This window comes from Saimiri boliviensis, chromosome 13 (genome assembly GCF_048565385.1).
Source record: "Saimiri boliviensis isolate mSaiBol1 chromosome 13, mSaiBol1.pri, whole genome shotgun sequence".
Lineage (NCBI taxonomy): Eukaryota > Metazoa > Chordata > Mammalia > Primates > Cebidae > Saimiri > Saimiri boliviensis.
In genome coordinates, this window is record NC_133461.1 from 32,692,304 (window position 1) to 32,713,373 (window position 21,070).

The following is a 21,070-nucleotide window of genomic DNA, read 5'->3' on the forward strand; positions in this document are numbered from 1 at the left end:
CTCAGTGGTGGGGAGGGATTGACACTGGCAGATGCTGGTGTGTGTTGGGCGAGACTGTGTTAAGTTAGTTGATGGGATCTAATGATTAGGAGATTCAGACACCTTCCAGTCAGCCATATTTCTAGGGATTTTGGCCTTTAACTGGGAGGGCACTTCAGAATCACCTGTAGAGTTGTCAAGAACCTGTTTATGGAGAACTTGTGCTCCCGGCAGTTCGCTGGACTAGACATGCTGACTGCCTCTCCTGCTGAAGACAAGTGGGTGCTGGATGAAATGCTTTTAAGAAACTGGAAATTAAATGTATCAGTGGAGTGGCAAAAAGGTAAGGAAATCTCAGAGGCCAGGACCTAAGTGAAAGGAGAAACCTATAACTGTAGGTGGAGTACTGAGGCAGCTGTCACCCTGAAGAATTTTGCTGAATATGTTTGGATATTAGGGGAAGGCAGTAAAGCCCAGGGCCTGCCTAAGATGGGAGTCTAAAAGGAAATCCTGTGCATAATCCATAGGGTGACATTTTCACTGTAAAGGTGAGCTAGAAGTAAACCAGCTCCTGTGAGAGGAAGGCGAAGACAGTTATCTGTTTTCGCCTTGTTGTTAAGTTAAATGTTTATGTGGCAGGAAAAGCGATACCTATTTTAAGAATTGATAACAAGCTGATCCTCATGGTGGTTTTGAAGCAAGAATTCGGACTACCTAGATTGTTAAAGTCTGCAAAACCTAAAATGCAATAAAATATATATATATAAGTCAGCAATAATAACAACCACCTCTCAGTTGGCACTGCCAACCAGCATTTGGCAAAAAGTAACCATAGATCCTGTTTGGAGAAACCCGTCTTTAACTCAAGCCTCAAAGTTCCAAGAAACTCACAGTAAAAAAAAGTCACAAAACACACAAGGAAACAAGGAACCATGAGCAGAGTAATAGAAAACAACAGTAGTGTCAGATATGAAACGATGAAAGATAGTGGAATAATTAGTATAGTAAGCCAAAAAGGTATTTTTATTATATGCCGAAATAAGAGAGGATTGAAGAAATCAGTAAGAAGTAAGGGATTGTAGAAATATGCAGATTTGAGAGATTTATTTATTTTAGAAATGAAAAATATGAAGATAACGGATAAGTTCAAAGATAGATTAAACCCATCTGAAGAAAAATTGGTAAACTGGAAAATAAATCTGAAGAAAATACTCAAATTGCAGCACAGGGGGACAGAGAAGGAATGTAAAGTAAGCCGAGCATGGTGGTACATGGGACTAGTTGGGAGACTGAGGCAGGAGAATTGCTTAAGGCCAGGAGTTCAAGGCCACAGTGTCCAATGATTGTGTATGAATAGCCACTGCACTCCAGCCTGGGCAACATAGTGAGACCCCATCTCTAAAACAATCAAAAAGACTGTGAAAGTGAGGTTAAAGGGCACAGAGAGTAGGCCGAGAAGGGTTAATATACATCCTGTTATCCAAGTAGAATTCCAGAAGCAGGGGAGATACTTAATTGGGGAGAAGCAATATCTGAAGAGGTAGCATGGGTGAAAATTTTCAGGGCTGATGAAGACAACAATCCTCAAATTCAGTAAACCCAGCAAATCCCAAACAAGATACAGAGAAAAGAATTCAAACTTGTGTACACTGTGGTTAAGCTGCAGAAGCACTCGTGGCAAAGTTAAAAAATCAAAAATGGCCAGGCGCGATGGCTCACGCCTGTAAATCCCAGCACTTTGGGAGGCCGAGGCGGGTGGATCACGAGGTCAACAGATCAAGACCATCCTGGTCAACGTGGTGAAACCCCGTCTGTACTAAAAACACAAAAAATTAGCTGGGCATGGTGGCGCGTGCCTGTAATCCCAGCTACTCAGGAGGCTGAGGCAGGAGAATTGCCTGAACCCAGGCAGGTGGAGGTTGCAGTGAGCCGAGATTGCACCATTGCACTCCAGCCTGGATAACAAGAGTGAAACTGCGTCTCAAAAATAAAAATAAAAAAATAAAAAATAAAAAAACCCTTTACATCCAGGAAGGGAAGGCAGATTGCCTACCAAGGAGCAGCGTTTAGACTGATGGCTGACTTCTCAGTATCAAGTAACAGAATCTGTAAGGCAGTAGAATAACAGCTTCAATATGCTATGAGAAAATGACTCATAACCTAGAATTGCAAACTAAGAAACCACCCTTTAATGACAAAGATGAGGTAAAGAACCATAATTTCATTGAGCACTGAGAGAGTTTGTCCCAGTAGATGTCACTAAAGGAAATACTAAAGCATGCTCAGTAGGAGGTTGAGTTAAAAATGTTCTCAAGTTCTACTGTTTAGTGGGTCAAGAGATTAACTTGATACCTTGATAAAGTATGATTATTAAAAATTTCAAGAACTTAACCAAAAGAATAAAAATTAAAATGGACAATTTCCAAGTTAGTCGAGGGAGATCAAAAGGAATGTCCAAAATATGTTCAGTCCAAAGAAGGCAAGAGAGGAAGCCTGGAGAAAGTGAGAGAAATAACCAAAATAAGGTGACAAAATTCAAATGTGTTGGTAAAGAGACTAATGCTCAAGTTAAAAGACAAAGATTGTTAAAGTAGATTAATAACCAACAACATCTAGCTTTAAGCTATTTATAAGAAATACATCAAAAGCATAAGGATATAGAAAGCTTTCCACAAGGTGATAATATCAGACAAATATTAAAATACAAAGCTGGCATAGCATATTAATATCAGATAAATAGAACTGTAAGGCAGAAAACTTTATAAGAGCCAAATGATCTCTAACTGTGTATTTCTGCCCAAGTTTGAGACAGATAAACTGTCACTATCTCTCTCAAACTTGTTTTTTAAGTCCTGGCTTGATAATAAGTAGGTCACCCAGGAAGATTAAGTGAAGGTTTATTTAACCCTGCATAAGTAGATGAATTTGTTTTGATAGATGCGATGAATAAGATCTCTCTCAACTTTTTACCATTCCTATTGTCATAAATACTGAATCCTTGTTGTGTGAAAACTACAGTTCTACTGCTTAAAAAAAAATGTACTGAACTTAAGGAAAGCTAGAAAGAGTTGGCAAAAATTATTCTAGTTAACTCTTAGTCAACTATATTTTCTGTTTCCGAATGTGAAAGAAGGAATCTACCTCAGTGACCTTCTGTTATTTGAAATTATCTTGTAAAATAAATTTGTTCTTTTTCTTGAATTCCTCTTTGCCTCCAATTTTTTTTTTTGAAAAATTATCAGTCTGTTTACTTTCCTTATTTAAATAACAAAGAAATAATAGAGCTACTATTAGGAGCCTTTACAAAGGTTTTTCCTTATATTTATGTTTAGTTTTAAGTAATAAGCTTTCATGTGTGTAAATCACCCTAGAATATTGACAGCAGTGGCAGTGATAGTGAGTACTATTGCTTCTTGGTTTACTGAATGACTGCTGAGATCTACATATTTGGTTTTCCAAGAGCAAAGGATGGAAAATAGAGACTGACTAGGCATGTTCTGGTAAGTTACTCTTTCACGCCAGCTTCAGATTTGTCTATTTATTAAGGTGTTGCTGTGCTATGCTGCTGTACCCAGGGAACTCACAGTAGTTCCTGCTCTTACTTTTATAAACTGTGTGCCGCATTCTGTACATAGAAGCTCATTGCCATCCAGAACCTTTCTTCCGGTCCCTTGCAGTCAGCTACCAGCACTGTAAAATCTGCCTGGAGAGCAGCTAAGATTGGAGCACTGTTATTCTCCTGATCGCATGGATATCACCTTTCTGGTAGCCATTCTTGAGTGTGTCTACGTTCTTTTCAGACATGGACAGCCAGACCCGCCACATGGCCCTCAGCAGTCTCTTTATGGAAGTCCTGATGATGATGAACAATGCGACTATTCCAACAGCAGAGTTCCTTCGGGGCAGTATCCGGACCTGGATTGGCCAAAAAATGCATGGGTTGGTGGTGCTGCCCCTTTTAACAGCAGCCTGCCAGAGCCTGGCATCCGTCCGCCACATGGCTGAGACTACAGAAGCCTGTATCACTGCCTACTTCAAAGAAAGTAAGAGGAGGTCATCTCACGCTCCCATTGTATTGGTCTTTTCCAGAAAGATTAAAGTATTGTCATCAGGAGATATCTTTCCAGACCCTTTCCAGTGAGGGATTTGTCATTCTAATTTTCTGCTCTGCAAATGTTGGGGACATTTCTGAATATATGTATTTTTCATAAAGATCTGTAGTTAGCATGAGGACCTGTGGCCATGTCTGTTGGTACAATCACGTTTCAAGGGAAAAAAGCTCTAATTCACTTCACATTTGTTTGGGAGTGTCAGACCAACCTATTATGACATGCAAACTGTGTTATGTTCACAGGCCAAGTCATAGTCCTCAAATGCTGTAAACCAGAATCTATATCATCATGATCCAGGAGGTTAATTTTCCTTGTTTTTGTCACTTTTGGTAAAAAGAGTTTTCAGAGAAGTTTTTAAAATTGCTGCTTATCAAACCTTTTTAAAGCATTATGAAGGGCTCATTCATACTCCTTTTTAAAAATCTTTTCTACTTTCTACGTCTAAACTCTCAGACTCTGGAAGCAGCTTAGTCTGATTAAGAATTGCTGAGAATAGGCCAGGAGTGGTGGCTCACACCTGTAATCCTGGCACTTTGGGAGGCCGAGGAGGGCAGATTTTTTGAGGTCAGGAGTTTAAGAGCAGCGTGACTAACACGGTGAAACCCTGTCTCTGCTAAAAATACAAAAAAAAAAATAACCAAGCATGGTGATGCATGCCTGTAGTCCCAGCTACTTGGGAGGCTGAGGCAGGAAAATCTCTTGAACCCAGGAGGCGGAGGTTGCAATGAGCCAAGATTGCGCCACTACACTCCAAGCTGGGCAACAGAGTGAGGCTCTGTCTCAAAAAACAAAACAGAATTGCTGAGAATAGCACTTCTCAACTCCAATATCCAGATAAACACATCAATCACACTGCAGTCAATGGGAGAGAAGGAGCAGTGAGAAAGAGGGCTATCGGAGCGAGGATCCAGGAAGTGCCCACAGCCTGCCATCTGCCCTGTCCTGACCACCCATGAATATCACATGCCCACCAATGGAGGTGCTGTGCATGGCACCGTGCCATCCTCACTCCCCCAAAGAGTGGAGAACCATTAGGATAACACTGCTATTCCAAACTCATCAGTGTTACTAAAAACCAAACAGTTTCAATATGTGAATTAAACTAAGCTTTGATAACTAAAACTATTCATGGATTAAGTGGTAACAGTTTCCTGTGGGAAAGCATAAGTGTTCATATGTTCTTTAAAAGGGTATTAAAGTTAAAACTCTTAACTGACCAGGACAGGCAGGGTCTATATGTGGTTTTAAGGATCATAATGTGACAGAAAGCTGATTTTTACCTATGCAGCCCTGAATTCTGATTTCTTAAATCTTTCTCATGGCTGTGCTAGGATAGGCATCTGGCCCGAGGGCTTCCCAGTCTGAGCCCTGAGGTACGTTTCACTTTTGCAGCCTCCAGGGTCACTGTAAGAAATGTTGTCTTGACATGAAGCTTATTATCTCATAGATTGCTATGTCAAAAAAAAAAAAAAATGAAGCTTAAAGTGAAAATATTTGCTAGAGTTGTCAGGTAATTAGATTCTTGCCTATATCTTGATGGCTCTCTCCCCTTCGTGTTCTAGGCTCTCTCAGTCAGAATTCAGGATGGGGCCCCATTCTGGTGTCCCTTCAGGTTCCCGAGCTCACCATGGAAGAGTTCCTGCAGGAGTGCCTCGCCCTGGGCAGTTACTTGACCCTTTACGTCTACCTGCTTCAGTGTTTAAACAGCGAACAGACTCTAAGGAACGAAATGAAAGTGCTGCTTATCTTAAGCAAGTGGCTGGAACAGGTGTACCCAGGGTACGTTGGCCCTCAGGCTGTGACATCAAATTTGCTGTATCTGGTTAACTTGGAATTTAGAGTTTAAGTGTAGATTTAAGTACACAGAACCAAATGGTGCATAAAATACTAGATTTTAAGGTACGGTGACATATGTTTTGGAAATAATTCTTTTTTTTTTTTTTTGAGATGATCTCTTACTCTTTCACCCAGGCTGGAGTGCAATGGCGCAATCTCAGCTCCCTGCAACCTCCACCTCCTGGGTTCAGGTAATTCTTCTGTCTTAGCCTCCTGAGTAGCTGAAACTACAGGCATGTGCCACCACGCCTGGCTAATTTTTTGTGTTTTTAGTAGAGACGGGGTTTCACCATATTGGCCAGGCTGGTGTCGAACTCTTGACTTCATGATCCACCCACCTCAGCCTCCCAAAATGCTGGGATTACAGGTGTGAGTCACTGCGCCCGGCCTGGAAGGATTCTTAATTCGATGGGCCAGTTTTCTGAGCAGATTTTTTGGTTCCTGAAACTAGCATTTGGAAACAACAAGTATCAGTTTTCTTACCGCTTAAGCTGAGATAGTAACCTCTACCTGATAGGGCTGTTATGAGGATTAAGTAGAAGCACAGAAGGTCCATCACAGTGGTGTGGAGTAAGTATCCATAGTTGGTGGTGGTTACAGTCCCATTGCTTTATTAACATTGGCCGTTAGTCTGTGCTTTTGAAGTCCTGAATGTCTCCTATCCTTAAAACTCTGATGTGGACTTGCAGTTAAATGGGAGTGGAAAAAATTCATTTCTAATTTTATTTTCTTCCGGTGCCTCCCCTAGCTCCATGGAGGAAGAGGCAAAGCTGTTTTTGTGGTGGCACCAAGTCCTGCAGCTGTCCCTCATTCAGACAGAGCAGAATGACTCCATCCTAACAGAATCTGTCATTCGAATTCTGCTCATGCTTCAGAGCAGGCAGAGCCTCGTGGCTGAGGAGAGGCTCAGCTCTGGGATCCTGGGGGCGATCGGGTTGGGCCGAAAGTCACCCTTGTCTAACAGGTAAGGAAGCACCTTTCTAATACTGTTCTTCTAAATAGGCCTCAGACATCTGTACCCACTTACAGGTTGTGATACTTTAGTAGGTTTTTTGACTTAGGATCTAGGTTTTCCAGAAAGATTAATGGGAAAAACAAACAAACAAACAAAAAAACACCAGAGCCTGATTACATCTTCACATTCTAAAGAGCATTTTTATTTTTTCTTACTTTTTAAAAAAATTTTAAGTTCAAACATTATTTTTAATAGTATCTCCTGTTGTGTTTTGACTTTGGTACCTAACTGCACTACTGGTTTCTTTTTGGTTTTGAGCCAGTCACAGATTGTATGTGAGCTTAGTTTAAAAGCCAAGTCAGGCCAGGTGCAGTGGCTCACGCCTGTAATCTCAGCACTTTAGGAGGCCGTGGTGGGTGGGTTGTGAGGTCAAGAGATTGAGACCATCCTGGCCAATATGGTGAAACCTCATCTCTACTAAAAAAAAAAATACAAAAATTAGCTAGACGTGGTGGCATGTGACTGTAGTCAGTCCCAGGTACTCAGGAAGCTGAGGCAGGAGAATTGCTTGAACCTGGGAGGCAGAGGTTACAGTGAGCTGAGATCATACCACTGTACTCCAGCCTGGGTGACGGAGTGAGACTCCATCTCAAAAACAAAAACAAAAAAGCCAAGTCAGCTGGGCACTTGATGCATTCAGAAAAATCTAAAACCTGTGAAGGACTCAGTTTGGTGAACGTTAAGTTGTCAAGCTGGGTTAAGATCTGCTGGTGGCCAGGCGTACTGGCTCACACCTGTAATCCCAGCACTTTGGGAGGCCAAGGCAGGCAGATCACTTGAGGTCAAGAGTTTGAGACCACCCTGGCCAACATGGTGAAACCCCATCTCTACCAAAAAATACAGAAATTAGTCAGGCATGGTGGTGCACACCTGTAGTCTCAGCTACTCAGGAGGCTGAGACAGGAGAATTGCTTGAACCCGGGAGGCAGAGGTTACAGTGAGCTGAGATCATACCACTGCACTCCAGCCTGAGTGACAGAGCAGGACTCTCTCTCTGTCTCAAAAAAAAAAGGTCTTTTGGTAAGAAAGTTAAGTAATGAGAAACAAGCCTGGATTTTTGTTGCAAAAAATCCCAAGGCATGAAAGAATTTGCCAATAGCTTCCCATTTTCTCTCATAATACATCATGGTTTTCTTTTCAAGCTCCTGTCAGTGTTGAAAAGAGTTTGCAAACTTGATGATGTCGCATTCTTGTGGAACAGCCCATTTTGGTGTTGTTACTTTGGGAATCACTCATTCCAAACCAGTTAACATCATGTTTCTTTGCTTGCGGTGAACTTAGCAGGACTGTTGTGATTTTGTTTTACTTAAATTTGGCTGTGTCTTTTATTCTTTTTTAAAAAATTGTGATAAGATACACTTAACTTAAAACTTTCCACGGTAACCATTTTAATATGCACAGTTCAGTGACATTTAGAACTCTCACAATATTGCTGCAGCCATGACCACAATCTAGCTTCAGAACATTTTCATCAATCCAGAAGGAAGCACTACACCCATTAAGTAGTCATCTCCATTCCCTTCAACCCCCACTCTCTGGCAACCACTAAATGACATTATGACTTTATGTATTAAATCCTGTTTTGGACATTTCATATAAATGGAATCATATAATTTGTGGCCCCTTATGTCTGACTTTTTTCACTTAACATAAAGTTTTCAAGGTTCATTCATGTTGTAGCATGTATCTGCACTTCATTTGATTTTATGGCTGAATACTATTCCATTGTATTCCACGTTTTGTTTATTCATTCATTAGCTGATAGACATTTGGGCATTTGGATTGGTGGACCTTTTGGCTATTGCAGATAATGCTGCTATGAGCATTTGCTTACCAGTTTTGTTAGAACATCTGTTTTTAGTTTTTGGTGTATACCCATGAGTGGAGTTGCTGGGTCGTACGGTAACTCTATGCTTCAATTGTTGAAGAACTGCCAAACTGTTTTCCCTAGAGCCTGCACCATTTACATTCCCACCAGCAACGTGCAGGGGTTCCAGTTATTTCCCATCTTGGCCAACACTTTCATTCTTGAATCTGAATTATACATATATTGTTTGGATGGTGATAGTGGATAACTTCTTCTTGATCATTTTTCAGATTTTCCTGAGAAGGTGAACAACACAGTAGATCTTGAAATGTGTTAATCTTGTTTTGTGTTAGAAAATATGGTGTTTATTTCAAAATGCTTGCTTTACTAATCATTTACTTCTCCCGACCCTCCCTAATGCTGAAGGTTTCGAGTGGTTGCCCGAAGCATGGCTGCCTTCCTTTCAATTCAGGTTCCTATGGAAGATCAAATCCGTTTGAAGCCTGGCTCTGAATTACATCTGACCCCCAAAGCTCAGCAGGTCAGTATATACAATGACGGGTTAGAAGTTTGCTTGTACATCTTCGCTAGAGGCAGGGAGGTGGCAGCTGTAGCCTGTGGACATCATGACATGATGGTCTGTGGTGGTAGCACAGCATTCCCTTTCATGTGCCCTACTTATTAGAAAATGATTGTATGTGCCCCCCTCCAGATTTTTGTAGGCAGTTGTCTAGATCACTGTTACTGTCACTGCAGAAGAAGTAAGGTCAAAGGAAAGCCTGTCTAGGATTAAATTTGGTTCTGACAGTGTGAATATGCACTGATCTACCCCAGGCTTGGGCTGGGTCAGGGGCTGGAGCTGGGGGCTAGGATCTCGCACAGAAGATGTGACTGCAGATGGGACGGATGGAAATAAGCTGAACTTTAGCTTAGAACCGAGAAAGTAGTTCCTGCTTTGTGAGTCTGAAGGTTGACTATTGTTGGCTGCTGCTAGAATAACCTAACACGGACAGAATGGTAACTATGAGAGATTACAGCTTCTTCTAAAAACATGGAAGGCCACATTCCTATAACCTATGGACGTGCTGGTCAGGTACAGAGTACACAGTATAAAATGATGGTCAGCATTTGTGAGTACTTCCTATGTGCCAAGTATTGTTATAAGTTTTAACTTAATCAATATGAGTGAGTTAAAGCTTTAACTAATTTAATCCTCATAACAATGCTATAGCAAGGAAACTATTTTATTTTTAAGACAGGGTTTTATTCTGTTGCCCAGGCAGGAGTGCAGTGGTATGATCATATCTCACTGCAGCCTTGAACTCCTGTGCTCAGCGATCCTCCCACCTCAGCCTCCCAAGTAGCTTGGACTACAGGCACACACTGCCACTACTGGCTAATTTAATTTTTTTTTTTTTTTTTTTTTTAAGAGACAGGTCTCACTTTGTTGCTGAGTTTGGTCTCAAACTCCTGGCTTCAGGCGATCTCTTCGCCTCAGCCTCCCAAAGTGATGGTATTATAGGCATGAGCTATTGCACCCAGCTGGAAACTGTTATTATCCCAGTTTTTTGCATGAGGAAAGAGAGATACAGAAAGGCCAAGTAATTTGTCTCAAACCACACACCCTAAGTGTTGGGGCTGGAATTCACACTGGCTGGTCTGGCTCCCAGTCTCTCCCATTCCCCACTCTGCAGGGCTGTCTCTGTAAGTGGTCAGAGCTTAAACACCCCAGCCCCTCTGCTGGGGCAGCTTTATCATGTTTAAGCCAGCCATGTGCAGTGTCAGATCTTGGTTATTAAGAGTAAGGATCAGACAGAACGATTAGCAGGTTCTTCATAGGTATCTAGGCTTATAAAATACCTGTTAGTTGTCATTCACTGCCTAGGCAGCTGCTGTTTGAATCCCCTGTGTCTTACATGAAACATCACAGTGGGCAGATTAATATCCTGAGGGCAGGTTGTGAAGTCAGTGAGATGCAGGGTGTATTTGAGAATGCTATGTCTCCTGTGGCCACCAGTACCTGGAGGGTCAGTCTCTTGCTTTAGTTGAGGGCCCCAGGCTGCCCAGGCTGACCTCTTTGCCTGCATATCTTAAGACTTAAGGTGATGACTCCTTCTGTGTCCCATACATATTTGTCATCAGGATTTTCAGATTTAAAGAAAGTTATCTTTTTAGAAAATCATTTTTCTTAGGTAAACTGTCAAAGTAGACTGTTTGGGGGCCTAAATTCAAAGAAGGAAAGGAGAGGGAGAGAGAGAGACTGTGGTTCATGGGAATGCCTATCCCAATTGATTGCTATTCTTAAATTAAACTCTGTTTACATAGCTCTTAATTTGGTGCCCAGATGCCTTCAGTTTATTTTCAACCCAGAGACTTCCATCTACAGCCCTCCTGGTAGTCAATTTCTAAAATTCCAGTTTATTATCCTCAAAAAAATCATCTCATTGTTTTTGAATCAAGCACATTCCATCTTCTAACACATATTTTCTAGTGCAGTGGTTTCTGTAAAAGGAACAAGCAGGGAGTGGGGGACTCCCTGGTCGGGGACATGCCCCAGTGAGGAGGAGAACACAGTCAGAATCCTGGGGGTAGATGAGCTTATTAAGTTGGAAAAAAAAATTCTCTACCCTCAAGAGCCACTGTTGATTTTCTCCATATATAGTCTCTTCCCCTTCTCTTCTACTACTCTGAAGAAAGGAATAATGAAAATTATGAAATCAAGGAGTGTTTTTCTTTCCTTCCTCTGAAGAGAGGCATGGGAACACTTTCTGCCTGATTTTCTGTCATTTGTCAGATGGATTCGGGAGGAATTTGATCTGTCCTTTATGCTTGTGGGTTGATTTAACAACCTTCTCACTTGCTCTTGGCAGCAGTTAGTAACTGGTTCCTCTAGAATTCCTTTCCGTTACAGTTTCATGTGACATTATCTCATAACCTAGGAACATACCCAGAAGCAGACTGAACAGATCTCACCTTAGCGAGATGAGACTGGTGCCTGGGATTTCCGGTAGGGCTCTAGAAATGGAAGGAGCAGGCAATCTGGTGGGGAGGACCCCACAGCTGGGACTGGGGAGAACAAGGGCAAGGCAGGCTTTAGAAATGGCTGTGGCAGGTGAGGCGCTGGCAACAAGAGCAGCCTGCCACAGCAGTGGCTCTCAGTAAGGAAAGGTTGGGAATTCGCACAGAACAGGAAGAGGGAAGGCTGGGTGTGGGATGCTGCAAATGCTAGAGAGGCTTGGGCTGCTGACCTCGTTCTGGGTATGGTAATCACTGTCTGCCTTTCAGACTCCTAACCTCAGTTCTGTAGGCTTCCTTTCCACAGGGCTCACAGTTGAAGTACATAGTAATAATGGGTGTGCTGCACCTGTGGCCGTCATGTTACATGCCTCTATGGAGTTAACCCTCTCGTCTTCCATGTCTTTTAGGCTCTGAATGCTCTTGAATCCATGGCAACAAGTAAGCAGTACATTGAATACCAGGATCAAATATTGCAAGCCACTCAATTTGTAAGGCATCCTGGCCATTGCCTTCAAGATGGGAAAAGCTTCTTGGCTCTTCTCGTTAACTGTCTGTATCCAGAAGTGCATTATTTGGACCACATACGATAGTAACACTGAGGCTCTTGGAAAACCCCATTGCTGTTTATGTTTACATTTAACTCTGCTGTTGCACAAGTAACTTTGCTCAATTTCACTGCAGAACTCAGTTTGGCCAATGTGTAGTTGACTGAGATGCAAGTTGGGAGGCATTAGATATTAGATAATTGTGTGTGTGTGTGTGTGTGTGTGTGTGTGTGTGTGTGTGTGTGTGTTCTCTTAGCTCTTAAGACCTTCTGGGGACTTTTTAAGTTTTTATGTTTATCCACAGGAGAAACTTACTAAGGTCCACTTGGGTCCAGAGCCACTCATGGCTGCCCAATGTCATCTCATAAGACCTCCAAATGGAGTTCTTTGTATGTTTCCATTACTGTCTCCATTTTATTTAAATGTTCCAGATCTGACAACTTGGAAGTCACATAGTACGCTTACTTTTAAACCCCATTTGTGTTCCTCCAAAGTAAACAAGTCAGTTTTAAAAATTTCTTTATTTCTCAAATGTGGGGAAATACAGTAGCTTTAAAGTATTGTTTTTCTCAGAAGGGAGATAAAAATGCTGAGTTAGTTAAAGTGGGTCATGTGTAAAATACGACCACTTGATCGTGGTTATAGTGGGCAGTAGAGACGATGACAAGTCCATTTCCATCCAGCCATGTGTCCTCATGGAGAAGGAGCTGCCTGTCTGAATCAGTGTGGCAAGCTGGCCGTCTGGGAGGACCATGTTTTGTTTGGTACGCTTGGTTAGGAGTGCAGACAGGGCTGACTCTCTCCAGTCACCAGAGTCCCTGCATTCCCTCAGGCCCTGACCCTTGCCTCGTTCACATCACTTGCCCCTGTTGACACCTAAGTTTGCACCATTTGATAGACACCACATTTGGTATCTGAAAGGCTTACTGTCAGGAGACTGAGACTGAGGGAGAGTGAAGAATTGATTCTCTGTTCCCTGCTTGTTTTTTCAACTCAGATGAAGCCAGTGGACCTGCTGAAACACTTGTCTGTGGAAACTGGGTCAGGTCAGGAACTCTACTGAAATTTGGCTTTTTTCCAATAGCCATGTGCCTTCTGTTGTTGACAGTTCATTCATTACCAAAGCCTGGGTGTAACTTTGCCTTGTTCCGTGGCCATCTTCTTGCTCATGTTATTTCTCCCGGGAATGAGCAGTTTGACTTCTGTCATCACGTTCCTCATTCTGTCAGCTCTAGATGGATTTTGCCCGCACAGCTGGCTTAATGTGTCTTTGTGTATGGGTAGTTTGTAGCTCAAGAATATTTACCTAAAATTATCTAAACAGCTACGAAGAACTTTTATAGGGGTCTAGTGATGGAGTTAACAGAGTGCTAATCTCTTCTCAGATACCCTTTGGAGTGCTTCCCCCAAAATTGGGAAGTTGGGAGGAGCTTTTCTTTATTTCAAATTTCTTTAGTTGGACAGGACTATTCTGCCTCACACCCATGCTTTGCAGCTCTGGTAAAGAACATCCCTCTTCTGTCTCTTGAGTTTTACAGGCTTCTAGTCCATCCTAGAGGGACTGTCTCAACTTTTCTTATTTTTACTTCTCTCCGTTTTCAAAATCAGTCATCTTGTTCTGTGTATATAAAAATTTGAGAAGCTGTGGACAGTTTAATAGTCTGATCTGGCAACAATGATTTTTATTTGGAAATATTTTGTGTTTCCTTTGAGGAAGATATAATTATTGATATCCTAGAATGTGAAATTTTTGAGTGACAGTATGTACATTTTAAAGAAAATTATGATCTGTATAATGTTTTTGGTCTGTAAAAATTATAAAAAATAAATCAATTTTTGGTTGCAACTGGTGAGAACTAAATTATAGGGATATCATATTATCTTGTAAAATGTTTCAGCTGTTAAAGTTTATGTAGGTTTTTATGCCTGATGTCATCTAATTTATTTGCATTGAACTTTATTCATCACCAGAGATGGTCATTAAAAGCACTTCCTCTTTAACTCCTTCTTGCTTAACCTTGGAAGGTTGACTCAAAACTCATAGGTTTCTATGGGAAACTCTGGGCTAGAAACGTGTTATAAAGACACTGAGATAGTTCAGACATGGCCATGGTGCTGTAGCCTCCTGGGAAAGAAGGGCAGCAGAGAGACCAGACTGCCCATTGTCTTGCAGGAGTAATGAACCTTTGCTTGAAAAAATTGTTGTCCTCCATAGAGCATGGGGCCGTGGTTTCGGAATCAGTGATGGGTACTGCACATCAGTATTGGAATCAAGCAAGACCAAGGCCTCATGGACTGAGCAGCATGGAGGGTGAACTGCTGCAGGCTTCAGACTTGACCTTAGGATGGCCAACAGTGGCATTGGGACCTGATAAGGATGTCTAACAGCTTCCTGGGAGCAGGAGGAGGCAGCCTTCTGGTCACCATGGAAAGCGTCTCTCTGGCTGTCCATCACTCCCCATCCTGCAGTGCACAGGTGGGTTGCAGAGGCAGACTGCATCTCTGAATCATGTTGTCCCACCACCTATTAATAGAACAAGTGAAGGGCAGGATGCTGGAACATACCAGACATGGAGGGAGGTCCTGCCCGATGAGTCTACACAGCTGTCTACACAGCATGACAGTAGCAGTGGAGCCGGGACCCACCTGTACATGTTTCCAAAGCTCCTGCACACTTGAGTCCTCAGCTCCAAGGCATGACTTGTTTCTTAGACTCACCACCCGTTTGTTGGTTCAGTCATCGCATGCCTCTGCCCCACTGGGGTTGTGTACCTGAGTCTCTCACTTCTTTGAGGTTGGGGGAAGCCTAGTCCTGAAAATGAAAACCCATAAACCAGCCTGATGTCCTTTCAACCAAGCGACGGCCTTCTTGTTCCTCCCAATTCATCATCAAAAACAGCATGTCCGTGTCCTACAAGCCAAGAGTGTTCACGTCCTTGTTCCTTTCAAATGAAGGTGATACATACTTCTTAACTGAGTTTTTATTCCTGAAATTCTTTCTTCTGGAGCAGGAAGCAAATGTCCTGGAATCATAGACTTTTAAAGTCAGAAGCGTCATTCAAGTTCATCTAATGCCCCTCTCGGAGGGATCTTCCTGCCTCTCCTTCTCCCCTGTCCAGTGCCTGGTGGTCCAGCCTGTGATGGGCAGGCCCAGGCTGCCATTGGCGGGTTCTGTAGTTCTACTTTCTATTGAACTGAGATGTTTCCTGGTCACATTGCCTATTGGTCGTGGTTCTGCCTAGAGCAGTTCAGGCTGGGGCTGCTCTCTTGCCCCTCCTTGAGGCAGAATTTGAGACATTTTCAGTTTTCATCCCATGTGTGACACCACTTCAATCCCACCGCCTCCCCCCGCCCCGTGCCCCACCTTTTAGTCCTCTCCAGGCTAAATCCCCCAGTGTCTTTTGTAAGCCCTTTTCCACCATCATGTCTAACTGGAGAAAGTGTCCCAATTAGTCTATGTTATCCTAAGAGGGGTATGCCCAGGATTAGCAAGGCCAAGGCTAGGGTGAGACAAATGAGGCACCGGGGCACACGTTGAAGTCGGTGCTTTCCTGCAGGTGCCAAGAGAGTGCTTCCTTGCATTTACACCCGTGGTGCCTCCCTTACCTCATTCTGGCCCCAGCCCTGAGGTTAAAGTCGTGCCAGTGTGGTCCAAGCGGTGTAATTCTCTCTCCTAGATGCTTGGGCAGGATCAGCTTTCAGTAACTGTGCCTTGTGGTGGGCACAATAAGCTAGTGCGAAGTTCAGACTGCAGACCTGAGCTTAACATCAGCTGTTCCCCAAGACTGATCTCATCCTCCATCTTCATGACAAGCCTAACAACAAGGCACTTTGCCCTTAATCCTCTACTGTCGCCTGCTCTTCATTTTGGGCCAACTGCACAGCTAGTTTTGAGATACTAGCTGATCATTTTTCTGATCAGTTAACTTTGTCTTATTAAGCAAAATGGAGGATATAATTTTGGGAAATAAGTGTGTTTCTTAAAATAAAAAAGTGTCTCCTTCTGCCGTCTTCCATTTGTGTCTGGGTCATGCTGGGTGAAGTTCTAGACTTACTAACGCCCACTTCATTCTGATCCAGCTTCCACAGCATGCCTTGGGCATCAGTGTCCAGGAGTAGCTGTATTTGAGGTTTCCTTCACTCTGGTAGGTTCCTGATTCCTGATTAAAATAACTTGAAAAAAATAATTATACTACTGATCCTCTTTTGGGATAATGAAATTGCTAAGGAATATTGTTGATTATAACTTTTTATTTTTTAATGTACAGATGTAATTTCTCTCACTGAGCACTGAGAGTTAGAATTTATTTTTCTTTCAGTAGTTTAAAATCACTTATGTGGAGACACATACTTCTTACGTTCAACTCTTTTTCTTCCCACATATCTAGTGTGACCTTTAAAAACCACAACTTTATTTTGAACTTTAAATGTGCAATATTTGCTACTTATTCATTGTTCAGCATTTTTCATACTTGTAGAAAGGGTGAGTTTTTATATCATGGTGAGAAACAGGAAGAAATGATTTCAATTGGTTAAGTAAAATTCTGCAAATAAACTAGATTCAAGTTTAATTTACACATGGTGGGCCTGTCTCATTGTTTCCTGCAAGTTGGTTGACAGTTTTTTCATCCATAAATCACAATAAGAAAAATTTTATGTGAGAAAATTTGAAATGGATAGAATATTTATTCTGTGACCTTTCACCACTATGGGTGAGGCCTCTAATTTCAAATACAAGTTTTAACTTGAGAATTTAAGAACTGGCAGGGTTAGGAGGCCACCTGGTCATCCCAGCGAGGTCAGGAAGGTCTACAACATGGCCTTATGCTTGGTAAGAGCAGGGCCATAAGAGTTGCACAAAGGAGGTGGGAGTGGGGGTACTTCTGGCAGTGTAACCTCAGCTTGGTCCTGGTCTGCTAGGGAAATCCACCTTCAGTGATAGGATGGCCAGGGAGTTCTCCTTGGTATTATTTTTCACTCCGATTTGTAAGATACACTTTGAATGGGCCAAGGTGTGGAGAAGGGTCTGCACATTCCATTTGAGAATAACACCAATTGGGGATTCCTTAGGGACAGGCCTTTCTGGGAGTGGGTTATGGCTCCTTCATCCTTCTCTAAACTTGGCAGCTTTTTAAACCAGGTGAAACCACAGGATTTAAGGGTTGGAAAGTGGCCTAAAGGCAGGTTGTCTGACTTCCTTCTTGTGCTGCAGTCAACTGCCTCCAGACCAGTGGGGACACTCTGAAAGGAACGATCTTTCTCCGAAAATGCTCTTCTTCTGAAGACAGCCCTTTTCCCTCTTGCTCTTTCTTTGCTAGCGTAAACTTTTTTAGGAAACAGACCCATATTCCTGGTCCATTGGTGAGAATGGACTCAGTTGGTCTCTGACTTGGACACCATATTTTAATGTGGTCTAAATTTGTGTCTTAGATCAGATTTACCTTGGAATCCCTCAGCCTTCTCTAGTTGACCTGCTCTCTGCCACTTCCTCCTTAATCAGTATTTCTTAAGGCCTCTCCCTCTACTTCCTCTACTTTTTCCTCCCCCCAATCCTTCCCCTTCCCCCACCTGCTCTTCCTCACCCTGAGATCACAACCAGACTCAGCTGCCTCTGCTGGAGGTTCAGAGGTGAGTGTCCCCATAGGGACCCTCCCGGCGAATATTCAGCTCTGGTGGCCTTTGAGGTCATTAGCAGTCAGGGCTTGTTATCAAACAGAGCGTACCACTTACCTGGCTCAGTAAGGTCACATGCTCCACGTCAAGGTTTGTGGAAGGAGAAAGAAAGCTGCTTATTGTTTTTTTTGGGTGCCAAACAAGGAGAACTGGGCAGCTCACACTTGAATCCTGGCCTCCCAGATGGGTTTTTAAGCGGGGTGAGTTAGAGGATATAGGCAAAGTCATAAATAAATACATGGAGGCTGTATATGGGCTTTGACCTAAAAATGGGACATCTCAAAGCAAGGGCCATGGGTCACAAGTAGATTCAACGATTCTTTGATTTGCAATTGGTTAAGGAGGCAAAGCTTTGTCCAAAAATTTGGGATAAGCAGAAAATAATATTAGCTCTGGCTCATGGGCCTGACCTACTGTAGGTCCCTCAGGAAGAAATTTAGTACAAAGGACAGAGATCAAAGTTCAGTCCTCACTTTGCCTTTACCTGAGACCTGTGTGGCAGCGGGATCCATTTGGTGGGGTTCTGGGTTTCAGAAAAACAACTCAGGGGCATATGTAAAGATTATTATCTGTAGTTTCCATAGGGGAACAAAATGTCCTGCAATTCTAACTTTCTTGGCTATTATGCAAGCTACTATTATATTTTTTCTTATCAAGTTGTTTATTTACTTCTCAGGACTAGCTGGAATTTTTTTGAAGGAACTCAAGATTTTATTTCCATGCTTAGGGAAACCCACAGGCCCCTAAGAGGAGTCCCTGTTCCATCTCAGACTTGGGGATAGGCTGTGGATGAGGAAGTCCTGGGGACCCAACCCCTGGAAAACCTGGAGAGTCCCCACCCCAGGTAATTCTGTACCCTCGTATTGGCAGATCATACGTTTTTTTGGTTCCTGAAATATGGAGGAAGGAGCCCAGGGGAAGGGGAAAGAACTGGGAGCGAAAGCAAGGGAAGGAGAAGGCAGCACGTGGTGTGGAGGCAGGCACAGTGCCAGGAGCTGGACCCAGAGCTGCCAGCCCTGGATTCTAATCACAGTTTTGTTGCTAAACTCGTGTGACCTTGGCCAGATTGTCAGATGTGTTTGAACCACAGCAACTCCATATTGAGTAGGGTCTGGGTAAAATTAGGCTGAGACCTCCTGGGCTGCATTCTTAGGAGGTTAAGGCATTCTTAGTCGCAGTCTGAGATAGGAGGTTGGCACAAGATACAGGTCATAAAGAGCTTGCTTATAAAACAGCTTGCAGTAAAGAAGCCGTCCAAGACCCAACAGAACCAAGATGGTGACAAGAGTGACCTCTGGTCATCTTTACTGCTGCACTCTTACTGGCACCATGTCAGCTTACAAATGCCATGGCAACACCAGGAAGTTACCCTGGCGATAAAGGGGAGGCCTGAATCATCCACCCCTTGTTTAGCACATCATCAAGAAATAACCAAAAAAATGGGCAACTTGTAGCCCTCGGGGCTGCTCGCCTATGGAGTAGCCATTCTCTGACTTTCTTAAACTTGCTTTTGCTTTGCACTGTGGACCCACCCTGAATTCTTTCTTGCTCAAGATCCAAGAACCCTCTTTTGGGGTCTGGATTAGGATTCCTTTCTAGTAACAAGATCTCTTTCCTCCCTGGGGCTTTCCCTCATTTTAAAATGAGGATAATTCCAGTCTTAACTCCTGGGCTCTTAGAACCCCTGAGATTTTTTTTTTTTTTTTTTTTTTTTTTTGAGACAGAGTTTCGCTCTTGTTGCCCAGGCTGTAGTGCAATGGCACGATCTCGGCTCACTGCAACCTCTGCCTCCTGGCTTCAAGCAATTCTTGTGCTTCAGCCTCCCAAGTAGCTAGGATAACAGGTGTCCGCCACCATGCCCAGCTAATTTTTGTATTTTTAGTAGAGATGGGGTTTCACCATGTTGGCTAGGCTGGTCTTGAACTCCTGACCTCAGGTGATTTGCCCACCTTGGCCTCCCAAAGTGCTGGGATATGGGTGTGAGCCACCACGCCTGGCCCCCACTGAGATCTTATAGGGCTTTGGGGATCACAGGGGGCCCAGAAACGTGAGGGACTGTTATTAAGGAGGGGGTGGGACTGGACCTAAGTGACCAGCACTAGAGCCGGGGACAAAACCCAGGATGTCTAACTCTTGTCTAAGGAGCCTTCCAGCCTGAGGCCTCTGTGACTTGTCAGGGACCAAGCATCCACTCTGACCCTGGCGCTCTCGTCCTGTCTGACCAGTGAGGTACAAGTGAAACTCAGCCCACAGTCTCCAGCCAAGTCATTTCCATCTCAAGGCAGGGCCTACTTTCACTGTAGATGATCCCCTGGGCAGTTTCTTCTCATGTGGCTACATCTAGTTTTACATTTCAGTGGGCAGCAGGGAAAGTGTGTTGGGCTCTCGGTGGACATGGGAGATCACCCAGGTAGTTGTCGGCCACTTCCTCTCACTGCTGTCTTCAAAGTCTGGTGGGCACTGACCACAGAGGGAGGGCTGCAGGCTGCAGCCTGCTCTGCAGAAGCCCCTGGAAAGAGCAGTGTTCATAGAATGCTGTGCCGAGGCCAAGGAAGGCTCTACCCCTGTGCCCTACACTGCAACAGGAAGTCCAGTCTTGAAAACACCAAGTCTTTTGGGTCATTTCTCTCGACTCCGTGCCCCGGGACACCATGCTGACTCAGCCTGCCGCTTGTGTCTCTGGTCTTTGTTGCCAGCGACAGAGCCTGAGTACTCTGAGAGGGCGGGTGGGGGAAGACAGGCAGCTGTGCTCCACCCAGACCCCTTATAGGGACAGTGCCAGGCTCCAAGGGCAGCCCAGAGGGTCTGGGGAGGGCTGAATGCCATCCCCTCACCACCCTCCCCTCTGACCCTAGGAGCAGCTGCTTTATCAGGAGGCCAGGCTGGGGGCTGCCTGTGCACTGTGTGCGGTTGTTAAAGGGGGTGCCAGCTGGCTGTCCCTCCTCAATGTGCTTCCCACAGCTGTCACTGCATCTGAAACCACGCCATCAGAGGTACGTCCCTCTGAGGAATGGTGCTTCTTCCGGTCCCAAGAAGCCCTACTTCAAAGTGCCAGTACTGCAAGAGGGTATGTATCAGCTATCAC

At 43.7% G+C, this 21,070-nt stretch overlaps 1 protein-coding gene across 2 annotated transcripts in view; it reads left to right on the top strand.

The window, feature by feature from the left end:
• EPG5 (ectopic P-granules 5 autophagy tethering factor) overlaps nucleotides 1-16,889 on the top strand; it is a 122,111-nt gene extending 105,222 nt beyond the window's left edge. For both annotated transcript variants that reach the window (XM_003924695.4, XM_074383525.1), the window contains exons 40-44: nucleotides 3,780-4,022; nucleotides 5,654-5,870; nucleotides 6,676-6,891; nucleotides 9,176-9,290; nucleotides 12,175-16,889. In XM_003924695.4, the coding sequence (XP_003924744.2) occupies nucleotides 3,780-4,022; nucleotides 5,654-5,870; nucleotides 6,676-6,891; nucleotides 9,176-9,290; nucleotides 12,175-12,357 (974 nt within the window). In that variant the 3' untranslated portion in view covers nucleotides 12,358-16,889. The remainder of the gene's footprint in view (nucleotides 1-3,779; nucleotides 4,023-5,653; nucleotides 5,871-6,675; nucleotides 6,892-9,175; nucleotides 9,291-12,174) is intronic.
• Nucleotides 16,890-21,070: the final 4,181 nt, after the last annotated feature.